This window comes from Astatotilapia calliptera, chromosome 4, assembly GCF_900246225.1.
Source record: "Astatotilapia calliptera chromosome 4, fAstCal1.2, whole genome shotgun sequence".
NCBI lineage: Eukaryota > Metazoa > Chordata > Actinopteri > Cichliformes > Cichlidae > Astatotilapia > Astatotilapia calliptera.
In genome coordinates, this window is record NC_039305.1 from 32,365,535 (window position 1) to 32,390,529 (window position 24,995).

At 42.3% G+C, this 24,995-nt stretch overlaps 2 protein-coding genes across 4 annotated transcripts; both read left to right on the forward strand.

Annotated features, from left to right (window-relative positions):
* Positions 1 to 5,508: 5,508 nt before the first annotated feature.
* LOC113019956 (uncharacterized protein K02A2.6-like) lies at positions 5,509 to 8,073 on the forward strand. The gene has a single exon (XM_026163619.1). It carries the CDS (start codon positions 5,716 to 5,718, stop codon positions 8,071 to 8,073), a length of 2,358 nt encoding a protein of 785 aa, XP_026019404.1. The 5' UTR covers positions 5,509 to 5,715.
* Positions 8,074 to 10,237: 2,164 nt separating this feature from the next.
* LOC113021503 (apoptosis regulator BAX-like) lies at positions 10,238 to 24,442 on the forward strand. 3 transcript variants are annotated; one of them, XM_026166270.1, is made up of 7 exons: positions 10,242 to 10,340; positions 10,436 to 10,558; positions 10,668 to 10,698; positions 17,118 to 17,282; positions 17,570 to 17,708; positions 21,606 to 21,710; positions 24,154 to 24,442. In XM_026166270.1, exons 2-7 carry the CDS (start codon positions 10,531 to 10,533, stop codon positions 24,295 to 24,297), a joined length of 612 nt encoding a protein of 203 aa, XP_026022055.1. In that variant the 5' UTR covers positions 10,242 to 10,340; positions 10,436 to 10,530; the 3' UTR covers positions 24,298 to 24,442. The 3 variants fall into 3 exon arrangements, with proteins under 3 accessions (XP_026022056.1, XP_026022055.1, XP_026022054.1); XM_026166269.1 differs by having other exon boundaries at positions 10,242 to 10,336; XM_026166271.1 differs by lacking the exons at positions 21,606 to 21,710; positions 24,154 to 24,442 and adding exons at positions 18,060 to 18,125; positions 18,424 to 18,504 and having other exon boundaries at positions 10,238 to 10,558.
* Positions 24,443 to 24,995: the final 553 nt, after the last annotated feature.

Below are 24,995 nucleotides of genomic sequence, written 5' to 3' on the forward strand. Positions count from 1 at the left end.
CGTCGGCACTACATATAACACAACACGACACGATATGACACATCACAACGTAACAAACAACACAACACAGTATATTAACTTAGTATAAAAAAGAAGAATAAGTGTATGTGTATTGCACACTGTTATTATTGCACATTAATTATTATTGCACCTTGTTATAAATATAAATATTATTGTTATCGTTTTAAACATTGTTACCTCCCCCTAAAAAGTCCAGGGAGGTATCCAGTCAGGTCAGCTATTTACATTGATCAGGGCTATTGCCCTGTTGTAAAAGCTGTCCTTGAGTCTATTTGTTCGGGACCTCAGCAGCCTGAACCTCCTGCCAGACGGCAGCAGCTTAAACACCCGGTGTCCTGGGTGTGTGCAGTCCCGTAGGATGCTGCGTGCCCTCTTGAGACAGCGAGTGCTGTACAGGTCCTTCAGGGAGGGAAGAGGATGTCCAATGATTTTTTGGGCCATGTTGATGACCCTCTGGAGTGCCTTTCTGTGTGCTGTGGTGCAGCTGGAGAACCACACACCGATGCAATATGTCAGCACACTTTCAATGGAGCAGCGGTAGAAGACGGTCAGCAGCTCCTTCTTCAGGTCCATTTTTCTGAGGATTCTCAGAAAGTGGAGACGCTGTTGGGCCTTCTTTAAGACCGCAGAGGTGTTAGAGCTCCATTGGAGGTCTGTGTCTATGTGCACACCCAGAAACTTGAAACTGGAGACCCTTTCCACGCACTCCCCGTTGATGCTGACAGGCTGCAGCTCGGACTTCCTCCTTCTGAAGTCAACTACCAGTTCTTTTGTTTTGGTGGTATTGAGGTCCAGGTTGTTGTCTGCACACCAATCTGACAGCCTCTGAACTTCAGCTCTGTATGCAGTCTCATCTCCCCCTGAGATGAGCCCCACCACAGTGGTATCATCTGCAAACTTGATGACTGTGTTGTCTGGGTGGGAACTAACACAGTCATGTGTGTACAGAGTGTACAGTAGGGGACTCAGTACACAGCCTTGTGGAGAGCCGGTGTTGAGGCTGAGGGCTGAGGAAAGATGAGGCCCCACTCTAACTCTCTGTACACGGTCTGAGAGGAAGTCTCTGATCCAGCGGCAGGTGGTGGAAGGAAGTCCAATTTCCAGCAGTTTATCTATTAGTAAATATGTATTTTACCTGGTTAATGTGTGTGGCGGGGCGTGGTCTGCAGCGCCGCTGCAGGGGAGGCGACGCACCTGAGCGTCCTTAATGTCTGTGCGATCTATGCTGTTGTGTTGGTGTGTGTCGGGCTGTGAGCTGCAAAGCTACAGCCGGCTGCATGCGTACAGCAGCCGTGTGTGAAAAGTGGTCAATAAAGAGAAGCTGAAAAGCGTGTTCATGGAAACATCGTCGGGACTGCCGTGGTATGTTTGCAACGGGACTTCTGCTCCTGAACCTCTGCGCACAGCGTCTGCAGATCAGGGCTGTACGAAGTCACTTTCATCTTTACGCAGAACTGTAAGCTGTCATGTGTGAGTCGTGAGCGCTGTTTGTTGTTACCATAGTTCATGGAGGAGAACAGCTGCTGACATAATGTGGATCCGAAGATCCATAATTGGCCTACCTGGGGCTGAAAGTCTCGATAAATGCAGGCGTTTCGTACACCGGCTTCCGCGAGTGTGACGCTTATTATGAGTGATGAAAATATAATAGAATATAATTTAATTTATATATTTCAATATCACAATAATCTTCCAATTTAGAATTACAAGTTAAAAAAAGAACCAACATAAATAAATTAAACTTCAGCTAAATACTTCAAATTTATTTTCCCAAACCACGCGGAGCCGCACTATAAGGACTAAAGAGCCGCAGGTTGCCGACCCCTGAGCTATACCAATGGTGAAAAACAACTTACACTATCTGACTGATCTGATTGTCACTCAGTCCTTGTTGCACTGAGATCTGATATTCAGCCTGTGTCTTATTAAAACAACTATCAGCATCAGCATTTATATTAGTCAGCTGCTCTTTCATTTCACTGATACTGTACAAGTTAGATATTTTTATCTCAACAACATAGCATGAAAAAAACTGCATGCAGAATTTTCCAAACACTGTTTTGTAGTGTTCTCTGACAACTGTCAAAGAGGGATTCTACACTATACAATACAATATATACAATCCAGTGTAAAAAAATAAATTAATTAAAAAAAGTAAATATGTAAATAAATACATGGGACTGTGTTATTGGTGCATGTGTGACTTCAGGGTGGTTATGGTCTTTGGGAGGAAACTGTTCTTGAGTCTGTGGATCTTTGTGCTGATGCACCTTCCCTGAGGGAAGCAGATTGAACATGTTGAAACCAGGGTGGGAGCTATCTTTGATGATGTTTGCTGCTCTGCTGAGGCAACGGGAGGAATAAATGTCCATCAGGGAGGGGAGAGGGCAGCCGTTGATCTTCGGTGCTGCCTTGACTACACTCTGAAGCCTCACTCTGTCCGTCTTAGTGCAGCTGTCGTACCTGTGATGCAGTATGTAAGCAGGCTCTCAATAGACGAGCGGTAGAAGGTCAGCAGCAGGTTGGAGTCCAGCTTGTACTTCCTCAGGACCTTCAGGAAGTGCAGCCACTGTTGGGCCTTCTTGACATATGCTAAGATGTTGTCTGTCCAGGAGATGTCAGCAGAGATGAGGACACCAAGGAACCGGATGGTGTGGACCCTCTCCACACGCTCCCCGTTGATGTAAAGGAGTCTAAGTCAGTGCTGTGCCTCCTGAAGTCGACAAAAACTTCTTTGGTTTTCTTAGTGTTCAGTGCCAGGTTGTTTTCTGAACACCGTGCTGCCAGCTTCAGGACTTCCTCTCTGTAGGCTGCCTCGTCTCTCTTTGGGATGAGTGCGGCTCAGCACACAGCCCTGTGGGGAGCTGGTGCTCAGTGTGCGAGTGGAAGAGAGATGAGGGCGGAGTCTCACAGTCTGGGGCCGGTTTGTGAGAAAGTCCTTTATCCAGGCACATGTGAGAGGAGCAAGGCCAAGAGTGACCAGCTTTGTGATGAGGATGTCCGGGATGATTGTATTGAAAGCTGAGCTGTAGTCCACAAAGATTCGGATGCAGCTCTACCGCTGCTCTAGGTGACTCAGCACAGCGTGGAGGGCTATCACCATGACATCTTCTGTGGATCTGTTTGCGCAATATGCAAACTGGTAGGGGTCAAATTCTGGGGGCAGGTAGTCATTGATGTGCTGGAGGACTAGTCTCTCAAAGCATTTCATGATTACCAGCATGAGGGCCAATGTTCCCTCAAAGCTGTGTGCGTGCACAATTGTGCACTGCTGGCACGTCTCTGCGCACAGAAAATCTGCATTGTGGACAAACAAAATCTACCTGAATTGAAATTAAAATTAAAACTTTAACAACTCTGTTTTGCAGTGTGAGTCAGTGACTGGCTGCTCCTGTATGGGATTAGAACAGGGGTGGGCAATCTCAGTCCACGAGGGCCGGTGTCCTGCAGGGTTTAGATCTCACCTTGGGTCAACACACCTGAATCACATGATTAGTTCGTTACCAGGCCTCTGGAGAACTTCAGGACATGTTGAGGAGCTAATTTAGCCATTTAAATCAGCTGTGTTGGTTCGGGGACACGTCTAAAACCTGCAGGGACACCGGCCCTCATGGACTGAGATTGCCCACCCCTGGATCAGAACGATGCCACCTTATCCCACAGTCCAGCCAATAATGCGATTCACATTCGTATATATACACAGCTAATCAACGTCGTTGACAGGCTATAACAGCGTCCTTATGTGCCGACACCGGTGTTTTAGCAAAGCGGCTGATGTGGAGTGAAGCCACGTTAATGACAACGTGTACAACCATTGGAGATGTGAGCAGGACAGACGGAACAATTGATGGAAAAAGTGTGGACTTTATACCAGTTTTTAAATTGTGTTGATCGACCACGTAAAACCAGAGTTATGATAAAATATCTGCAATGTTTGGTTTTCTTCCTGAATACTGTCGCTGTTTATAGTTACTGCAGGAAGAAACGGGAAAAACGGCGTTTTATAAGGAAAACGCTCGAAAGCCTGTGAGCAAAAACAAAAACAACCTTTCCTATTGGTGGAAAAATGTACCATGTGGACCAATCAAAACATGGCATTTAGATGTTTAGGGAGGGGGAAGTTTTAGGAGTGACGGCGTGTTTGAGATGTGAGAGATTTGAGATGTTTAGCACAAATCTTGTGTAGTTAGTGTGTAGTTAGTGTGTAGTTAGTGTGTAGTTAGTGTGTAGTGTAGTCAATAGTTTTGTTGTGTGTCAGAACAATGAGGCGCCTGCTGAGTGTTACAGGTGTTGCAGCAGTGATACATCTGCTGCTGTCAGGCCTGCAGGTATCAGGCTGTTGTTCTCCTTCATCTCATAGTGGACACAAATTATTTTTTGGAGCGGCACAAATAATTTGTGTGGCATCAGATTTGATGCAGAACAGCTGATTGTTCTGTAAATAGTTTGAAATGTTTGTTTAAAAACACCTTGGCTGCATTTTTAGGTAAACAGCTGCAAAAAACTTTGTTTGCATAACTCAGTTACTTTTTTGAAGAAGTAACTATATAATTAATTGCCCAACATTGGTCATTATTTACTGTATGTTGCAGACAGAGTTACAGACTCTCTCCCAGACCACAGACTCATCATACAAGTCAGAGCTTTATTAAAAAAAAGAAAAAAGAAAGTTGTGTTTTCAAAATTGAAGTTCAAGTTATTTTTCCTTATTTTTCCTTGTGTTAACATACTGCACAGGACAAGAACAAGATTTATTTAAGTTTTCATTGTAAGTGGGCTAAAGTATGGGCTCAAAATGTGGTCATAAATATTTTGTACTTGTAAATCAGTTTGGTATGTGCAAAAAGAATTTGTGTGCGTAAAAAAGATTTGTGTGTGGACTTAGCCAAAAAAAAAAAACCCCTGCAAGTTACAAGTACGAATTTTGACCCTATTTTTCTTCCTTTCATCTGATTGGTCAATGTCATGTCAATCACAAATGTAACAATCCAATCAGAGAACAGATGGGTTTGGCTGTCAGGGGGGCACTTTTTTGAATTCGCATTTAATTAATTCATCTTTGATTGAACTTTTTTTTCCTCAGGTTGGATTGTGTGAGGTGACCTGAGTTCACCCTGGGTATACATCTGCACAGGTAACCACCACAAGAAAAACATATATATAATCATTCTTACTCACCTTTTGTTTGATTCATATTTGAGAGGGATAATAAATCCATCCATCCATTCTTTTCTGTTTATCCTTTTCAGGGACATGTCCAGAGACAGACAGCTCCTTGTATAAAGATGACACTTTTGAAGGCAACACTCTCATTACCATGGCAACCACCTACTGGCCTCCGATCAAGCCTGAAGAGTTAGAGAAAGGGGCTAGAGTGCATTTTATAGCACCAGATTTATGTCCCTGTTTTCGTCATTTCGAGCTGATTGGAGACCAAAACAACCAATCAGATATTTTTGCATCCAAGTCTGTGATTGGCTGTGTGTTGATAGGAGTTATGTGGGTAGTTCAGCTTCACCACTAGGGGGCTGTCTAACCAAATTGTGATATATACTGTGTCGTAGAAGCAGCGGCAGGTTATGTTTACGTACATGGATGTGAGCCACGTTAAAATAAAGAAGCTTGCTAACTACTACGGATGTTTTATTGAAAACACGACATGGTACCAGGAGTGGGGTAGTAAAGCAGGTCATCATGGACAGTGTTAAGCCACCAGATGCCGTCAACTGGAACGGAAATGTGGACTGTGAGTGGCGAACTTTTAAACAGCGGTTTATGCTATACCTGCAAGCTGTCGGCCTAGATAGTAAGCCTGATACACGGAAGATTGCACTGCTTCTTACCGTAGCAGGTCCACAAGCGGTGGAAGTATATAACACGTTTGTGTTCGCAACTGCAGAAGACAAAGAAAAGTTTGACGAAGTAGTGAGAAAGTTTGATGAACACTGTTCGCCCAAAAAGAATGAAACATTTGAGAGGTACGTCTTTCGGTCACGTATACAACAACCTTCAGAGAGTTTTGATACGTTTCTGACTGACCTCAAGTTAAAGGCAAGAACATGCAATTTTGGACAGCTGCAAGAATCTATGATAAGAGATCAGATCGTATTTGGAATAAAAGATATAAAGATAAGAGAGAGGCTTCTGAGAGAGGCGGATCTGACTTTAGCAAGTGCTGTGAAAGTATGTCATGCCAGCGAGCTCGCCATACAACATGCAAAAACCTTCAGCAGGTCGCCGAGGGAAACAGACACGGAAAGCACAGCTGTAGCTGCAGTTAATACACGGCAGGCAGGGCGCACGTACAAAAAAGAACAGAAAGAATCAAAAGACACTTTCTTGTGCAAAAGATGTGGCACAAAACATGGAAGGAAACAATGCCCAGCTTATGGTAAAATATGCAAAAAATGCAATGGACAAAACCATTTTGCCAAGCAATGTTTTTCAAAGAATAAACAAAAAGAAAGAGTACACACAGTAGAAGAAACTGCTCTCAGTGACACGTTTTTTGTGGGAATGGTAATGCAGCAAGATACACCCATGGACCAACCTGCAGTCAGTACAGTGAAGCAGGACAAATGGACAGAGATGTTACCAGTGAACCTGGTAACTTTCAAACTGGACACAGGAGCCAAGGCTAATCTGGTGAATGAGCTGGATGTGAAAGCGATGAAAACGAAACCACACATATTCCAAAATAACAGTTTACTCCAAGCATATAATGGAGAACCAATCAAAACCAAAGGTAAATGCAGGCTCCGGGTACAAGTAAAAGGAAAATATCACAGTCTGATGTTTATCATTGTGCCAGAGGGACATGAATCTCTGTTGGGAGATAAAGCATGTGAGAGACTCGGCCTAGTCAGACGGGTATACAGTATAAACAGCTCTGAGCCCAAAAGTGTGAAAGAAATCGTGGATCTGTACCCAGACATATTCAAGGGGTTTGGAGTCTTACCCTTCACCTACAAGATAAAGCTGAAAGAAGGAGCTCAGCCTGTGGTTCATGCACCTCGACGTGTTCCAGCTGCTCTTAAAGACAAGCTTAAAGAGGAACTAGAGCGGATGGAGGCACTGGAAGTCATAAGAAAAGTTGAAGAACCTACTGAATGGGTTAACTCCATGGTGTGCATTAAAAAACCAACCGGCGCTCTTAGAGTCTGCATGGATCCGAAAGACTTAAATGCTAACATACAAAGAGAGCATTACCAGATACCTACAAGAGAAGAAATAACAAGTGAAATGGCTGGTGCAAAATGTTTTAGCAAACTAGATGCGTCCCAAGGATTTTGGCAACTCAAGCTTCATGAGGACAGTACAAAATACTGCACGTTCAACACGCCATTTGGGCGTTACTGCTTCTTGAGAATGCCTTTTGGAATTTCTTCAGCTCCTGAGATATTCCACAGGACCATGGAGCATATGATCGAAGGAATCGAGGGAGTCAGAGTTTATATGGACGACATCATTTTGTGGGGATCCACACTACAGCAGCACAATGAGAGACTAGTAAAGGTTTTGGAAAGGGTGAAACGTTATGGACTTAAACTGAACAGAGTAAAATGTCAGTTTGGCGTGGGTGACATTACCTTTCTCGGTGACAAGCTGACAGCCGAAGGCATCGAACCGGACAAGGAAAAGCTACGAGCTATACTGGAAATGCCACGTCCTGAAGATAAAAAAGGTGTGTTGAGAATCCTGGGAATGGTTAACTTTATTGGAAAATTCATCCCAAGCCTGGCGGCCAAAACAGTGCACCTGAGACAGCTTCTACACAATAGCTGCGAGTTCAGATGGAATAAAGAACTGGAAAACGAGTGGCAACAACTGAAAAAGACACTTACAACAGAGCCAGTTTTGGCGTATTTTGATCCAAAAAAGAAAAACAAAAGTGTCAACAGATGCATCGAAGGCCGGGATCGGCGCAGTGTTGTTGCAGGCTTATGGAGACCACTGGAGGCCAGTGGCATATGCCTCAAGAGCAATGACAGAGACAGAATCTCGCTACGCCCAAATAGAAAAAGAGACATTGGGGCTTGTTTTTGGATTTGAAAAGTTGTCTATGGTTTGCCAACATTTGTGGCAGAGACTGACCACAAGCCATTGATAGCCATAATCAAGAAAAACTTAAGTGAAATGTCTCCACGCATTCAAAGATTGATGATGAAACTACAGCGCTATGATTTCAACTTGATCTACACACCAGGTAAACACATTGTGTTAGCAGATGCACTCTCTAGGGCCACAACCCCAAACAAAGAGCAAAGCTCCACAGAGATGGATGTAAATATACATGTAAACCTGGTAGCAGAGTCACTTCCTGTGTCAGACAGAAAATCACATCAGATCAAGGCTGAAACACAAAAGGACTCTAGTCTGCAAAGAGTTATAACACTGTTGAATGGGAAATGGCCAAGAGGTGAATGCAAAACATACTACAACATAAGAGCAGAACTAAGTGTTGTGAATGGAGTTCTGCTAAGACAAAACAGAGTAGTAATTCCACACTCACTGAGAGGAGACATCCTGAAAAGACTGCATGAGGGACATCTAGGCATAGAGAAATGCAAACGGAGAGCCAGAACAGCAGTCTATCGGCCAGGTATAAATGCAGACATTGAGCAAATGGTTTCCACTTGTGATACGTGTATCAAACACCAGGCAAAACAACCAAAAGAGCCTCTGACCATAACAGACATACCGGAGGAACCATGGCAGAAAGTCGGAACAGACATTTTCCACCTAGGAGGAAAAAACTACCTGCTGGTTATTGATTACTTGTCAAACTATCCAGAGATGGCATTATTGTCCAACATGTCAGCTACTTGTGTCATAACGCACATGAAATCAATATTTGCTAGACATGGGATACCACAGATTGTTCATAGTGACAATGGACCTTGCTATAGTTGTAGAGAATTCCAACTATTTGCTCAGGAATATGACTTTATACATGTGACCTCAAGCCCCCTGCATCCACAGTCCAATGGGAAAGCAGAGAAAGGTGTGCACATTGTGAAACAGTTACTAAAGAAAGCACAAGATGGTAAGGCAGATCCTTATTTGGCACTACTGAGCTACAGAGCATCACCACTGGAGCATGGCAAGTCACCAGCAGAAATATTAATGGGAAGAAAACTACGGACCACTCTTCCTTACACAACAACCAGGAAACATAAACAAGTGAGAGACAAAATGAAACAGTTGCAGAAGAGACAAAAGGTCAACTTTGACAAGTCCTCAAAAAGTCTAAAACCACTCGCACCCAATGAAGCAGTCAGAGTGGAAGATGCAAACATCTGGGCAAAGAGAGCAACTGTACTGGAGGAGGTAAACCCAAGATCGTACAATGTGAAAACTGAAGATGGACTGATATTAAGGAGAAATCGGAGGAGTTTACTGTACACTCAAAAGACAATGGGACCATCGGAAGAACAGTGTGATGACAACAACACACCACCTGAACCAACAACACCCGTGAAGGACAGTGTGGAGCAAAGAGACCTGTCACCCATTGTCAGAAGATCAGCACGCTCTATCAAGCCACCTGATAGACTAAACCTTTAAGCATATATATATATGTATATGTTGGTGTATACATATATAGCTAGATATATATGCATATATCAAAAAGGAACTTTCTGCATTATTGTGTGTTCCGTAGTTTACACTGTCACAAGTGTTTGTGATGTTATTCAAGCTATGCAATGTTAGGTATGTTTCCATAGTGTTGTTCAGCAGATAACATCTAAAGAAAAGGGGATGTGTTGATAGGAGTTATGTGGGTAGTTCAGCTTCACCACTAGGGGGCTGTCTAACCAAATTGTGATATATACTGTGTCGTAGAAGCAGCGGCAGGTTATGTTTACGTACATGGATGTGAGCCACGTTAAAATAAAGAAGCTTGCTAACTACTACGGATGTTTTATTGAAAACACGACAGGCTGGTTTTGTGGCACAAATATAACGGTGTACAGAAAGAGTTGAGCGCGCACGGGCAGAAATGTTGAGAGCGCGAGCGACACATCGCGAGGAAGCGCAAGTGCAAAAACTGAGGAGAGGGGCTGCTGTGTGCGTGTGTGGATAATAGCAAACACTGAAATACAGTTTTGCACGCAGGAATGCTTTTCTTTCGAGCTTTTCTTTCGAGCTTTTCTTCGCTCAAAATAAAATTCTCCTGAAAATGCAACACTTGCACCTGCAAACTTTTTTTTTTACGTGCGCTCAGAATAGTGGCACAAAAATAACGACACATCCGGGGATTCTGAGCGTACTCGGGCGGCGACTGATGACGTTGACTGATCGGGATTGGGCTGTGGGTTTGTTACAGTTGTCGGCTTTTCTAACTTCGACGAAACTCCAGCTGACGCGTGCTGGTGGTAAATTGTTTTTGTTGTTGTTGTGTTTTGCTTAGTTTAATTAATCAGACAAAGGTTCATGTAACTTCAGAGGAAGAAGCGGCAGAGTTTGTTCAGGAAGTTTCGCATTCATTAAACTTCTCTTCAAACCATGGCGTGCGCGGTGAACGGCATGTCAGGTAAGCTCGCCTTACCGGCAGATGACTTCTTGTGTCATTGTTGCTTTTTACTGCGCCTGCAGTGTAACTACGGAGAACACGGACCTGTTCTGTTTTTACTCTTCCACAGATGAGAGAATCGGGGAAGCCCTCATCAAAGAGTGAGTTCCGTTCTATGTTTTCATCGTTGCTCTTTCCCAGTCGCTTTGCTCTTTAACCACCTGCCACAAAGTGCTCAGTGATGTTTTACAATAAATGTTTTTTGGTTCCTTAAGTTGTTGGAGCACAGTAAAAAATGATTACGACTTTTGGGTTACACTGCTTTTCTTAGTTACTAAGGAAAGCAGTAAGATTATGTCTTTCATCATTAAAACTCTTGATAGAATTATTCAGTCATTAGACATTTTTAAACATACTTATTCCTGTGGTAGCTCATGTGAAGATATTGTATTAATTATAACACTTAATAATACGTTTGAACCCAACCCTGTTCAAGTCCTTATCTGAATTAAGTTTCATTTTCATCTTACAGGAACTGCAATTATCGTTTCACCGTAAACTGCACCAGTCATAAAAAGAACTGTGTCATAGAATTATTGGCCTTTTTCTACAGGCTAAGTATAGATGTCAAATCTCTTAACATATGTAATCTAATTTTTAGTATGTGTTGATGCACGCTCAATCATCCAGGTACGTAAATCTCAAAAGGTTGATTCTGTTCATCTGGACGTTTTCAGTGGGACAAATGTTTCGTCGCTCATCCAGGTGACTTCTTCAGTCTGCAGGTTTCCCGGGCCATTCTTCATTCGCTACGTCCAGATGAACAGAATCAAACTTTTGGGATCATTTGTAGTAATTGTGCAGCACTTCATATTCCATCCTGACATAGATACTATCCTGGAATCAGTTATTTATTGTTTAGAACATCCTTTGAAATAGCTTTAAAAACACTCTTTGTGTGAACTAACACCAGGGTTTGACTACACAACGAATTTATGTTGATGAGGCTGACATGCCAACTGCAACCTCCCCGGTGTTTGGACATTTTCCTGCATTAGATACATTTGGGAACATTGATCCTATGCTGTTTTCCTGCATCTGAGTCCTAATCCTAAAAATCCTTGCTCCAGGGCTGTTTCTTATATCAAACGCATGATTTTCATTCATCCTCCTGGCTTTAATCTGAATCGCCTCGCTGTTTCATGAAACACTTTCACACCTATATTGGTTTATATATAATCGGTGCGCTCTCAGAATGTTGGTTCTTACTGACAACTGGCTGCATCTTTGTATATAAATTAGCGCGCTGTCAGTAGATCACCCCGTGATTGTGACTTCACAGTAATTTTCCTCACTTAGTAAATCTGTCTAATAGCATATACAAAATTAAGTAAGTTATTTTCTAATATTTACCTGCTTTGTCGTTCCTGTAACTACAGTAACATTCTTTCCACCATCACTTATCCCAGCTGAATATTTAAGTAAAAATTAATTGATGTTAATCCTGTAGAGGGCAGTACAGCATTAGTAATGAACACTGATTATGCAAAACCTTAAAGTAAACCTTCAATTATAAAAGGTCACTACTCACAAGAAGAGCCCATGTCCATTCAGTGTAGGCCCTTTTCTAGCTACCTTGTGAGGGCATCCATATTGCTGCTGGGGACTTTAATAAGGCATGTGTGAAATCTGTACTCTTCAAATTTCACCAACATGTGTCCTACTAGTGGGACAGATCCGCGGCGAATGCCATCACTAGCAACCTTCACAGAGCACTGAGCCATCTGTAGAACAGGAAGAGCTACGTCAGGATGCTGTTTGTGGACTACAGCTCAGCATTGAACATCATAATCCCAGACATCCTTACCATCAAACTGCCTTCAGACTCCTCTTGCTACCTGCTCCTCGATCAATATCCCCTTTTAGTAGCTACTCCAGCGGTCCCCAACCCCCGGGGCACGGACCGGTACTACTCCATGAGTCGTTTGGTGCCGGGCCGCGAGAGTTGAGGCTCGGGTGTGAAATTTATGGTTTTCAGGGGTTTTATCGTTAACTCGGTTCCCCTGGGTCTTTCCCGTGTTGTAGTTGTGTGTCTTATTTTGAAAGAAATATGTACGCATTACCATAGCGACCAGAGAGCATTAAGGGGCAGTGAGGAGGACGTTACTCTGTGTTGTTGGCGCACTTCAGGAGGAAGCTGCTAAAAAATGTACACAATTACACAGTGAATTAGTTTATTATTATATTTACAAAGTACCACAGTTTTTGTCTCGGATCATTTTATTTTGTTGTATTCATCTGCCACGCCTTAAGGGCCGATCCGTGAAAATATTGTCTGACATTAAACCGTCTGTGGAGCAAAAAATGTTGGGGCCCGCTGATCTACTCAACTGGTTTTCCATTACAGAAGAGCACTGTAATGTGCGTGGCTGTCGTCATAGCAATACGTAAATAACATTCAAGGCAAGGCAAGGCAAGGCAAGTTTATTTGTATAGCACAATTCAACAACAAGGTGATTCAAAGTGCTTTACAGAGACATTAGAAACAAGAACAAATAAAAAGCATGATTTAAAATTGATTAAAACAAGCAAATAAACTAACTAACTAATTAACAAACAAACAAACAAACAAAACAGTATATAAAATCAAAACAGATAAAATCAGAACAGTAGATAAAATCAGTAGTTAAATGTAAGTTTTGAAATTTAAGCTTAAAGTGTGGATTTGGTGCTTTATTCAAATGCAGCTGAGAACAGGTGAGTCTTCAACCTGGATTTAAATAAACTGAGTGTTTCAGCTGATCTGAGGCTTTCTGGGAGTTTGTTCCAGATATAAGGAGCATAAAAGCTGAATGCAGCTTCTCCGTGTCTGGTTCTGACTCTGGGAACTGATAAAAGACCGGATCCAGATGACCTGAGGGATCTGGATGGTTCATACTGGGTCAGGAGGTCACTGATGTATTTTGGTCCTAAACCATTCAGAGCTTTATAGACCAGCATCAGAACTTTAAAGTCTATCCTCTGACGGACAGGCAGCCAGTGTAAAGACCTCAGAGCTGGACTGATGTGGTCCACTTTTTTGGTCTTAGTGAGGACTCGAGCAGCAGAGTTCTGAATGAGCTGTAGTTGTCCGACTGATTTTTTAGGTAGACCTGTAAAGATGCTGTTACAGTAATCAAGCCTACTAAAGATGAATGCATGGACTAGTTTTTCCAGGTCCTGTTGAGACATCAGATCTTTTATCCTTGAAATATTCTTGAGGTGATAGTAAGCTGACTTTGTTATTGTCTTAATGTGTTTTTCTAAGTTTAGGTCTGCATCCATCACTACACCCAAATTTCTCGCGTGGTTTGTGGTTTTTAGATGTATAGATTGAAGTTCTCTGGTGACCTGTAATCGTTTTTCTTTGGCGCCAAAGACTATTACTTCAGTTTTGTTTTTGTCTAGCTGGAGAAAATTGTGGCACAACCAGTCATTGATTTCCTCAATGCATTTACCAAGAGCCTGTACAGGGCCTCGGTCTCCTGGTGACATTGTGATATATATTTGTGTGTCATCTGCATAGCTGTGATAGTTTATTTTGTTGTTGTTTATAATCTGTGCCAGTGGGAGCATGTAGATGTTAAACAGAAGGGGTCCCAAGATGGAACCTTGGGGAACTCCACATGTGATACTTGTCTGCTCAGATGTGAAGTTACCTATTGATACAAAGTATTTCCTGTTTTCTACGTATGTTTTGAACCAGTTTAGTACAGTTCCTGAAAGACCTGTCCAGTTCTCCAGTCGTTTGAGTAATATGTTGTGGTCAACTGTATCAAATGCTGCACTGAGATCCAGTAAAACTAGGACTGACATTTTTCCACTGTCTGTATTCAGACATATGTCATTGAACACTTTGGTCAGAGCGGTTTCAGTGCTGTGGTTCTGTCTAAAACCTGACTGGAAGGCATCGTAGCAATTATTCTGTTTTAAGAAGTAACTGAGCTGTTGGGAAACTGCTTTTTCAATGATCTTACTTAAAAATGGGAGATTTGAGATCGGCCTGTAGTTGTTCATTTGTGTCTTGTCAAGATTGTCCTTTTTCAGTATAGGTTTGATTACAGCAGTTTTTAGTGATTCTGGAAACACACCTGATAATAAAGAAAAGTTGACGATCTGTAACAGGTCTGACTCTAAAGTCTTTGAGACCTTTTTGAAAAAACTTGTTGGCAGGACATCTAAACAGCAGGAGGAGGAGTTCAGTTGACCTAAGATGTCCTCCAGGTCTTTGCTGTTAATAGGTTGAAACTGTTTCATGGTGTTTAAACAGTTTTTTGGTGGACACAGTACATATCCTGGATCTGCTGTTGATGTACCAATTGCTTGTCTAATTTTTTGGATTTTTTCAGTGAAGAATTTGGCAAAGTCATTGCAGGCCATGGTTGAATGAAGTTCAGCTGCCACTGACACAGGAGGGTTTGTTAGCCTGTCAACTGTAGAAAATAAGACCCGAGCATTATGGCTGATGCGACACAGGCGCTACAACAAAGGTGGATTTCAAGGCAAGAATATATCTGCTGCTTGGTCTGTGGCGTTCATCAGACTCGGGGATCACGGTGTTGTTTTTCAGCCGTTTCTCTCGTTTCCAGGTTTCAAAAATGGCGGTTTTGATTTTGGTGAATGAGACTCATTGACTGATGACTTTAGTACCTGCTCACCCGGGAACCAGGTACTAAAAAAGTACTTGATACGAAGTCAAATATGCTGATGACACGGTGGTAGCGCTCATTTCTGATGGAGATGAGATGCCGTACAGTAGCTGTGCAGTTAGCGATGCAATCACTGTATTTTGTCCAATAAAATAATCTCTTTTCCCAAGTACATCCAAACAGTTCACAGCATCACAGGTTACCACATGCCTTTATCCCACAGCTAATCACATCAGCTGATTTGTGTTGTTGCTTTGTGTTCATACCTAAATACTAAGAGAAAGATCACATGTGTCCTCATTAGGAGAGTGATTTGTGCTGCTGATATAAACCTACGGGCCTGCACGTTTATATTGTTAATCTTTAATTATGAGACGGTGTGCTTCAGAGTAACATGAAAACAATGTAACAAGTAGTATAATGAATTTCTTTCTCATGGGTGTAACTTACTGCATTCATTAAGTTCTCTGTAAGATGTGTAATAATGTTTTTTTAGTAATGACGCTAACACTGAAGACAACAAAGAGGGGAAATACGTCTAACGTGAACAAACATTTGACCACGCAGTCTTTGGCATTCTGCTTAGAGGATACAAATGTAACCTTTACTGAAATTGATCTCAGTATTTCTAGTAAGGCAGATTATGGACATCGTGGTGGGGGGATTTGATATTTAGTGGACTGGGGGAGGCATGGGTCAGAGGAGTGTTCCTAGTTTCCATATCACAGGCCTAAAACCAGCAGGCCTGAAAAACACTCCCCCTGCTCGATTATGGCAAAAATGATAACCACGATTATTTTCACTGACATTGAGATCTCGATTATTTGACGATATTTATTTAACAATAACAACGTGTTGAATAATGACTCTAAAGATTGTCAAAAAACAATATAAAATAGTGCAAATACTGATAACAGTGCAAATGTTTGCAATATAAAAATCAATGAAAAATGTAAACATCTATGTTTAGTGAGCTTTGCAGTGTTGCTCTGTGGTGCAGCTACATTGTAGCAAAGTTTACACACTGTGTCTACTTGATCCACGTCTGACTGAACCCATAATGTTTCCACACCACTGAAGTTTTTTACCGCTTTTCAACCAACAGCAGTCACTCTCCTCTCCAAATAACTTCTGCTTAGCTTTCCGAGCTTCCCTCGGGTCCTCTTCATTGTTGTGATGCATGTTCGAAATGCAGAGAGGTGCGCTTGATTTGCCACACGGAGCAGCGCGAGAGTAAAGCACGAGGGAGGGGCTAATAATCGGCTCAGTCATTTTTAATGATCGTTGAAAGCCCAGATCGTAATCGTGATTCAAATTCGATTAATTGAGCAGCCCTAACCTGTGTTCCACCTGCAGACAGCGTTTACATCAACGTCTGCCTTTGGTGACTTTTTGGCAGCAGCTGTGACATTCAGCAGTGCCCTCATCGTTTTGACACACAAAACAATAACTACAGTACACACTAACTACACAAGACAGCACAACCCACTAACTACACTCTAAACACACTAAACGCCACAAATCTCTCTCGTCTCAAAACTTGCTATGGATATCGCTCGCTTACTCTCCCTCGCCACCATCACTTATAAACTTTCTCCTCTTCCTAAACAATCAAATGTCACAAGTTGCCATATTATTTTTTTATTGGTTAACATGGTACATTTTTCCACCAATAGGAAAGGGATGTCATGTGTTTTTGTTTTGTTGTGCTTGCCAGCGTTGTCCTTACAAAATGCACTTTAACCGTTTCTTTCCACAGTAAATGTGTAATATAAAGTGTCAAAAACCTTAATGATTCTGAGTGGGAACACTGTTTAGCTAATATTAGTCTAAGAAGCCATGTTAAGCTCAGAGTTAGGGTCACGGGTACCTAATTGTGTGTTCTCTAACAGAGTCATAGAGGAAGAGCTGAAGGATGTGCCCTCAGAGGATGTCCCGCCTCTCACTCCACTGGCTGTGGAGGGGAAGACTGAGCAGGAGGAGAAGCTGGTCAAGCAGCTGAGCAAAATGATACGTATCGTCGGTGACAGAGTGCAGCATGACCAAGAGTTTCAAGAGTGAGCTTTTCATCCTCAGATCTCATGTTAGGAGACTGCTTTAGTACAAAAATACTGTAGATTATTGGATGAATGCAGCAGATTAATGTTGGCTCAATAAGCATTTACAGCGTACAGTTTGATTAAGTAGAGATAAGTAGACGCCCTGCTGATGGAAGTTGTGGTGTGCAGACAAGTGTTTCATGTCTCTGTCATAAACTAGAAACGTCTGTCAGTCAGAATGCAATTTTAAGGGCTCTACGTGTTTTCAAAAACAGGTTGCTTACATTGTGGCTGTTCTGTTGCAGTGTGATAGATGGTGTGGCTTCTGGCTCTGGCTCCAAGTCAGAGAACTTCAGACGAGTGGCAGACAAAGTGTTTGAGGACGGCATCACCTGGGAGAGAATCGCTGTGCTCATCTATGTAGCCGGCAGGCTTGCTGTCAAGGTGAGTTGGTTTCAGTTTCCAGGACGTCTGAGAATCTAAAGCAGTCGTTATTGTTTTAGTGATTTCATTGTTATTTTAGCATCATTAGTAGGGATGGGAACTGAGAACCAGTTTTCTACAGAAGCAGTTCCTGGTAGTTCAGGTCCTTTGAGTTGTTATTCAGCTTGCCTATCAATTCTGCTTATGAGTTCTACAGTCAGCTGATTTCAGTTTGTGTGCCAGAGGAGCAAAACAGTATAGTAGTCTACAGTAGGTCTGCAATGATCATAATCGATGATGTCGACTACAAAAATGTGAATTTTATTGTCAACACTAGACTAATACCACGTAAATGTATTTTTGTAACTGCAGTACACTACAGGAAGCTATTGGGGGAGTAGCGCTTATATTGTCTGCCAAGACTGCACCAAGAAGAAGGCACGATCTGATGTCCTTGTGCTGGTGTTGTTCCCACATCATCTTAATAAATGTTGTTCCAGGTTCAACATTGCAAGTGACCAGTCACATTGTTGTGACGTCATACTTTTGCGACTTCGGAAAAAAAGTCTTAAAAAACAAACGGTAAGCATTATACATGTTGTCCTGGCAAAATTCAAATTTCATAAATGAATGAATCGCTTGGCTTGCAGAAGTATGACGTCACAACAATGTGACTGGTCACTTGCAATGTTGAACCTGGAACAACATTTATTATGATGATGTGGGAACAACGCCAGCACGAGGACATCAGATCCTCATCACGAACAGCAAAACAGGAGGACAGAAGAAAATGGAAACTGAGATTTAAAAAAATGTGAAAGCATTTTGCAGAAAATAAAGTTAAATGCAGAATATCCAAAGCACTGCCCCCTGGAGGTGAGACGTAAGCTTTACAGTTAGTGCGTCACATTGATTCTTTGTTTATGTTAATATCTGTATAGTAATGTTTATGTTAGCGTACCTGCTCTTAAATTGGCGGTAACTATAATTAAATTGCATAGTCACAAAGGAGGAGAGAGGAGGGCAAGCAAAGAGAACCCAGAGAGATATTTAAAACTTCCAACACGACAAGAAACTCATTTCTATTCAGTTCAGTTTTATTTATATAGCGCCAAATCACAACAAAAGTTGCCTCAAGGCGCTTCATAGATACAGAGAAAAACCCAACAATCATATGACCCCCTATGAGCAGCACTTTGGCGACAGTGGGAAGGAAAAACTCCCTTTTAACAGGAAGAAACCTCCGACAGAACCAGGCTCAGGGAGGGGCGGGGCCATCTGCTGTGATTGGTTGGGGTGAGAGAAGGAAGACAGGATAAAGACATGCTGTGGAAGAGAGACAGAGATTAATAACAGATATGATTCAATGCAGAGAGGTCTGTTAACACATAGTGAGTGAGAAAGGTGACTGGAAAGGAAAAACTCAATGCATCATGGGAATCCCCCGGCAGCCTACGTCTATTGCAGCATAACTAAGGGAGGATTCAGGGTCACCTGGTCCAGCCCTAACTATATGCTTTAGCAAAAAGGAAAGTTTGAAGCCTAATCTTGAAAGTAGAGATAGTGTCTGTCTCCTGAATCCAAACTGGAAGCTGGTTCCACAGAAGAGGGGCCTGAAAACTGAAGGCTCTGCCTCCCATTCTACTTTTAAATACTCTAGGAACAACAAGTAGGCCTGCAGAGCGAGAGCGAAGTGCTCTAATAGGGTGATATGGTACTACAAGGTCATTAAGATAAGATGGGGCCTGATTATTTAAGACCTTGTATGTGAGGAGCAGGATTTTGAATTCTGGATTTAACAGGAAGCCAAAACAGGAGAAATCTGCTCTCTCTTTCTAGTCCCTGTCAGGACTCTTGCTGCAGCATTTTGGATCAGCTGAAGGCTTTTCAGGGAGTTTTTGGACTTCCTGATAATAATGAATTACAGTCGTCCAGCCTGGAAGTAATAAATGCATGAACTAGTTTTTCAGCGTCACTCTGAGACAGGATATTTCTAACTGTAACAGGGCGGCCCTTAGCGGCTGGAAACACAGTGAGATGGACCAAGGCAAGCGTAGTGGAACAAAAAAAGCATTTATTTCCTATACAGCTCTCCTTACAACAATTAATTTGTCGAGCTTCTTCACAGCACAAAAATCCATCCTCTAATGACAACTGGCAGCCTTACATATGTTCAGCTGTCACAGACTTAACCATTATTCCACTCTCAGGTAAATTCTTAAATCCCAACCTTCCACCACAGTATACAATATATTAATAAGAATAAATAAATACATAAATACATTTTCACATTTACATATTAACTCATTCGCTGCCATTGACGTCTATAGACGTCAATTACGTTTTTCAATGGGAGGGGCTAGAATACAACCTCGTCACAAAGCAAGAAATATTAGTGTCAAAGGCACTTTTCTGCTTGAAATGTATTTTTCACAAAAAGCTCGTTTTCTCCCTTTTTTTGGTCAAAACAGGCATTTTTGGTGGAACCCACCTCACTTCTACAGCTGATTACTAAAGAATGGAAAATGGTAGAAACAAGCTTTTTTTTTGGATGACAGAAGAGAGTCTGTTCTTCATTTTGGTAGGTTCAGCGTTTATATGATCATAACACACAGTTTTCTGTGGCTCTTCAAAAATGAGTAAAAATGCTCAAAAACCCTGGCAGTGGGGAGTTACCTGATTTGAAAATGGCTGGCAGTGAATGAGTTAATAAATATTTCACACTTTAATGTTACACCAAACCCAATATTATAAAAACCCAGAAACCCAAGCACAACAAGATTCACCACACTCTCTTTACCAATGGTCTCTCCCGGAACCTTTAAATGGTGTCTGGACCCCCGGGGAAACATTTGCCCAAACACCTTGAAGAGGACACAGGCAAGAAAGGTGAGTAATCATTATCTTACACTTATTTGCACCACTTTTATTCCTAGATTTCACACACACTTGCATTAGTTTTCCTTACTGGTAAACCTTAATCACAATCTCAATCACCATTCTTCTCTCCTGACAGACAACCACCACATTCCTTGACGAGGAGCAGCTGTGCAGGATCTGAAATAAGGCTACCAACTGATTTTAAAATTCCCAATAAATAGTCAATAAATATTTAAACTTCTTGTGTTTTTTGTCTGTTTGGGAGCTGACACAGTCTCTATGGAGATGGGTTTTTGGGGGGGTAGCAGGAGGAGAGAAGCTGCAGAGAGGCGTGTAAGACTGCAACTCTGCTTCCTGGTCCCAACTCTGGATAGTCATATTTTGGGGGGTTTAATAAATTTGTCCATATTTCTAGAAATGAGAGCTGCTCCATCCAAAGTGGGATGGATGCCGTCTCTCCTAACAAGACCAGGTTTCCTCCAGAAGGTTTGCCAATTATCTATGAAGCCCACATCGTTTCTGGGACACCACTCAGACAGCCAGCAATTTAAGGAGAACATGCGGCTAAACATGTCACTCCTGGTCTGATTGGGGAGGGGACCAGAGAAAACTACAGAGTCCCACATTGTTTTGGCAAAGTTGCACATCGATTCAATATTGATTTTAGTGACCTCTGATTGGCGTAACCGGGTGTCATTACTGCCGACGTGAATTTCTCAGAATTAAAGTTGACCTCATGCACCTGTGAATGATTTAGCTTAAATTGCTTAGTGGACATAAGTACCATAACTATTGCCTGCAAAATATCCCAAATTTGTGGAGATATAGGTCTCAGTGAGACACAAAATCAGTGAAAGAGTGTGTTGTATGATACTGAGAACTGATAATTTCAGAAAAAGAGCTATAAAATGTTCCAAATGAACAGTGTGTCTATAGTCCCACGTATCCAGTGTGACACACCACTCTCACCCATGTTTCTTACCTTCTTTTGGGAGACGGCTGCAGTACCATAACTTCACCTGTGTGTTCATCCATCAGATGGTCGAGGCTCACCTCCCTCAGTCGGTCAGAGAGGTCCTTACCTGGGCAGTGAACTTTTTCAAAAACAATCTGCTGGGCTGGATTCTGGAACACGGAGGTTGGGTACGTTATACACCAATAGATCTTCACTGTCTTTTTCCCTGAGACCCCATGTTTGAGATTATACACAGGTGTAGATAAAGTACTGCATATTCGTTTTTGTTTCTTATTTGTTTCTATACAGTGGGTTGTTGCATTGAGAGACCCCGTTGATGCCAGCATGAAAATTTGGAGTTGCCAGCTTATGTTTGTGTGTATTTACAGTGGCTTGCAAAAGTATTCGGCCCCCTTGAACTTTCCCACATTTTGTCACATTACAGCCACAAACATGAATCACTTTTATTGGAATTCCACATGAAAGACCAACACAAAGTGGTGCACACGTGAGAAGTGGAACGAAAATCAGACATGATTCCAAACATTTTTTACAAATAACTGCAAAGTGGGGTGTGCGTAATTATTCAGCCCCTTTGGTCTGAGTGCAGTCAGTTGCACATAGACGTTGCCTGATGAGTGCTAATGACTAAACAGAGTGCACCTGTGTGTAATCTAATGTCAGTACAAATACAGCTGCTCTGTGACGGCCTCAGAGGTTGTCTAAGAGAATATTGGGAGCAACAACACCATGAAGTCCAAAGACCACACCAGACAGGTCAGGGATAAAGTTATTGAGAAATTTAAAGCAGGCTTAGGCTACAAAAAGATTTCCCAAGCCTTGAACATCCACGGAGCACTGTTCAAGCCATCATTCAGAAATGGAAGGAGTATGGCACAACTGTAAACCTACCAAGACAAGGCCGTCCACCTAAACTCACAGGCAGAACAAGGAGAGCGCTGATCAGAAATGCAGCCAAGAGGCCCATGGTGACTCTGGACGAGCTGCAGAGATCTACAGCTCAGGTGGGGAATCTGTCCATAGGACAACTATTAGTCATGCACTGCACAAAGTTGGCCTTTATGGAAGACTGGCAAGAAGAAAGCCATTGTTAACAGGAAACCAGAAGAAGTCCCGTTTGCAGTTTGCCACAAGCCATGTGGGGGACACAGCAAACATGTGGAAGAAGCTGCTCTGGTCAGATGAGACCAACATGGAACTTTTTGGCCAAAATGCAAAATGCTGCACATCACTCTAAACCATCCCCACTGTCAGATATGGTGGTGGCAGCATCATCTGGGGGGGGCTTCTCTTCAGCAGGGACAGGGAAGCTGGTCAGAGTTGATGGAAGATGGATGGAGCCAAATACAGAGCAAGCTTGGAAGAAAACCTCTTGGAGTCTGCAAAAGACTTGAGACTGAGGCGGAGGTTCAGCTTCCAGCAGGACGACGACCCTAAACATAAAGCCAGGGCAACAATGGGATGGTTTAAAACAAACATATCCATGTGTTAGAATGGCCCAGTCAAAGTCCAGATCTAAATCCAATCAAGACTCTGTGGCAAGATCTGAAAACTGCTGTTCACAAACGCTGTCCATCTAATCTGACTGAGCTGGAGCTGTTTTGCAAAGAAGAATGGGCAAAGATTTCAGTCTGTTGGGTACTGGATCCTGGAGTTATGGGTTGCATCCTTCTCCCCTATGCTCCTCCAGTATTGCTCTCTCTACTGATCTCCAGCCTGGGTGGGGCTGCTGTTCTCGTATTGTTCCCCAGCCAATGAGAGCACACGTCGGACGCTTCAGTAATCACAACTGCTGTGGTGAAGATCAGCTGGTTGGTTTCAGTGATAGTCGCATTACAGATTGTGTAAATTATTTACATTTATTTATTAATAGGTACCTTTAAAGACTCTCAATGGCACCTTGAAAACTTTGTGGACATATCGGTCACACTGAGACACAAAGTAATTGAGTGTTTTGTATGACACTGAGAACTGATAAATAATATTTCAGAAAAAGATCAAAGATCACAAAGATCTTGTCTGACATGTTGTTTTTCCCTTTTCCAGCTGCTTCACCAGCTCCTTGTTGCTGCTTCCAAACTGAAAAACACAAGTCTGAGTCAGGTCCATAAAACCAGTTATACTCAGCCATAAGTATGGTTATGTCACCATTGTTATCAGTTACTAATGTTCACAGTTTAAAGCCCAAACGCAGCCTCTTCCTGTATTCCATTATTAAGTTGGACAAAAAACATTCCCATAATGCATAGCATTGATGATGTCACAATCCCCATCTGCATAGCGGCTGCTGCACTGCATTCTGGGACTTGTATGAGTGGTGTGGCTGTGGCATGCTCTCTCTGTATAGTTCATACATTAATAATTCACATATGAATTTCAGTCAAAGGTTGGATACAGATATATTCGGCCTGGGCACCTTGACATGTCTGATCTAAAGGAAATTTTTCAGTCTCATTTTTTGTGGTCATATATACAGTATTTTATTTTGAGTTGTATTTATGCATTTTACTTTTGTATGTTTATAAGTTACACATAGATCTTGAACAGTAAACCGTTAGTGACTGATGTTGCACAAATGGAAGCAGTGACTATGTATGTGTATGTCCACAGATCAACAGCTTCTCAGAGTTAGCAGCTGCATCCATCCAGAGGGTGTCGTCAATGAGCTCTCACAGCTACGGCCTTATCATAATCTTCCTCGCTGGCATGTCTATAGGAAGCTTCATCACCTGGAGGCTGACCAGACAGTCCTGAGTCTGACACACACAAAAAACATTCATATCCGGGACCGGAGTCTCTAGTCTGTTTTTGAACACATTGGTATAATGTCTCTAAACCACTCAGCTCTTCTTTTCAATCTTCTCTTATCTATGCAAATAAAACTGAAAATCCAAAAACAGCAGTGTTGTGGGGGAAAGTGTTTATTGTGTAACGATGCAGGGTCTTCTGAACCAAAGGACCTGGTCAGACATCCTGTTTCTAGTCAGAGGAGAAAAAAAGTGAAAACCTTTTTAAGCATTTTCAGGTTACAGCTGCTGCCTGTTGAATTTGACTTTTGGCAATATAGTGTACGTGAGAAATGATGATGGTATTTAAAGCACTTTGAGTGTGCTGGGAGAGTAGAAAAGCGCTACATGACAGTCAGACCATTTATATGTGAGAGATGGCGACAGAGAGAAAGTGTTGCACCGCCTCCATCTGGGGTCTTGCCTGGTATTGTAGATGCAGCCTTTAAAGACCATGTGCTTAAAGCCATGATTAGTGCCTCTGTGCTGTCCTTCAGTCCAGCTTGGTCCAGCCACTGGTAGGATTTCTTGATATCAGCCACTTCTTCCCCTGCCATGCAGGGCCTATCCCTTTCTCAGGTTTCATACATCAGTTGTAGTACTCATGAATCTTTGCTGTCTCATCGTGGATAGTGGTTCTGGCACTCACTAGTCCTTGGCCTCCTT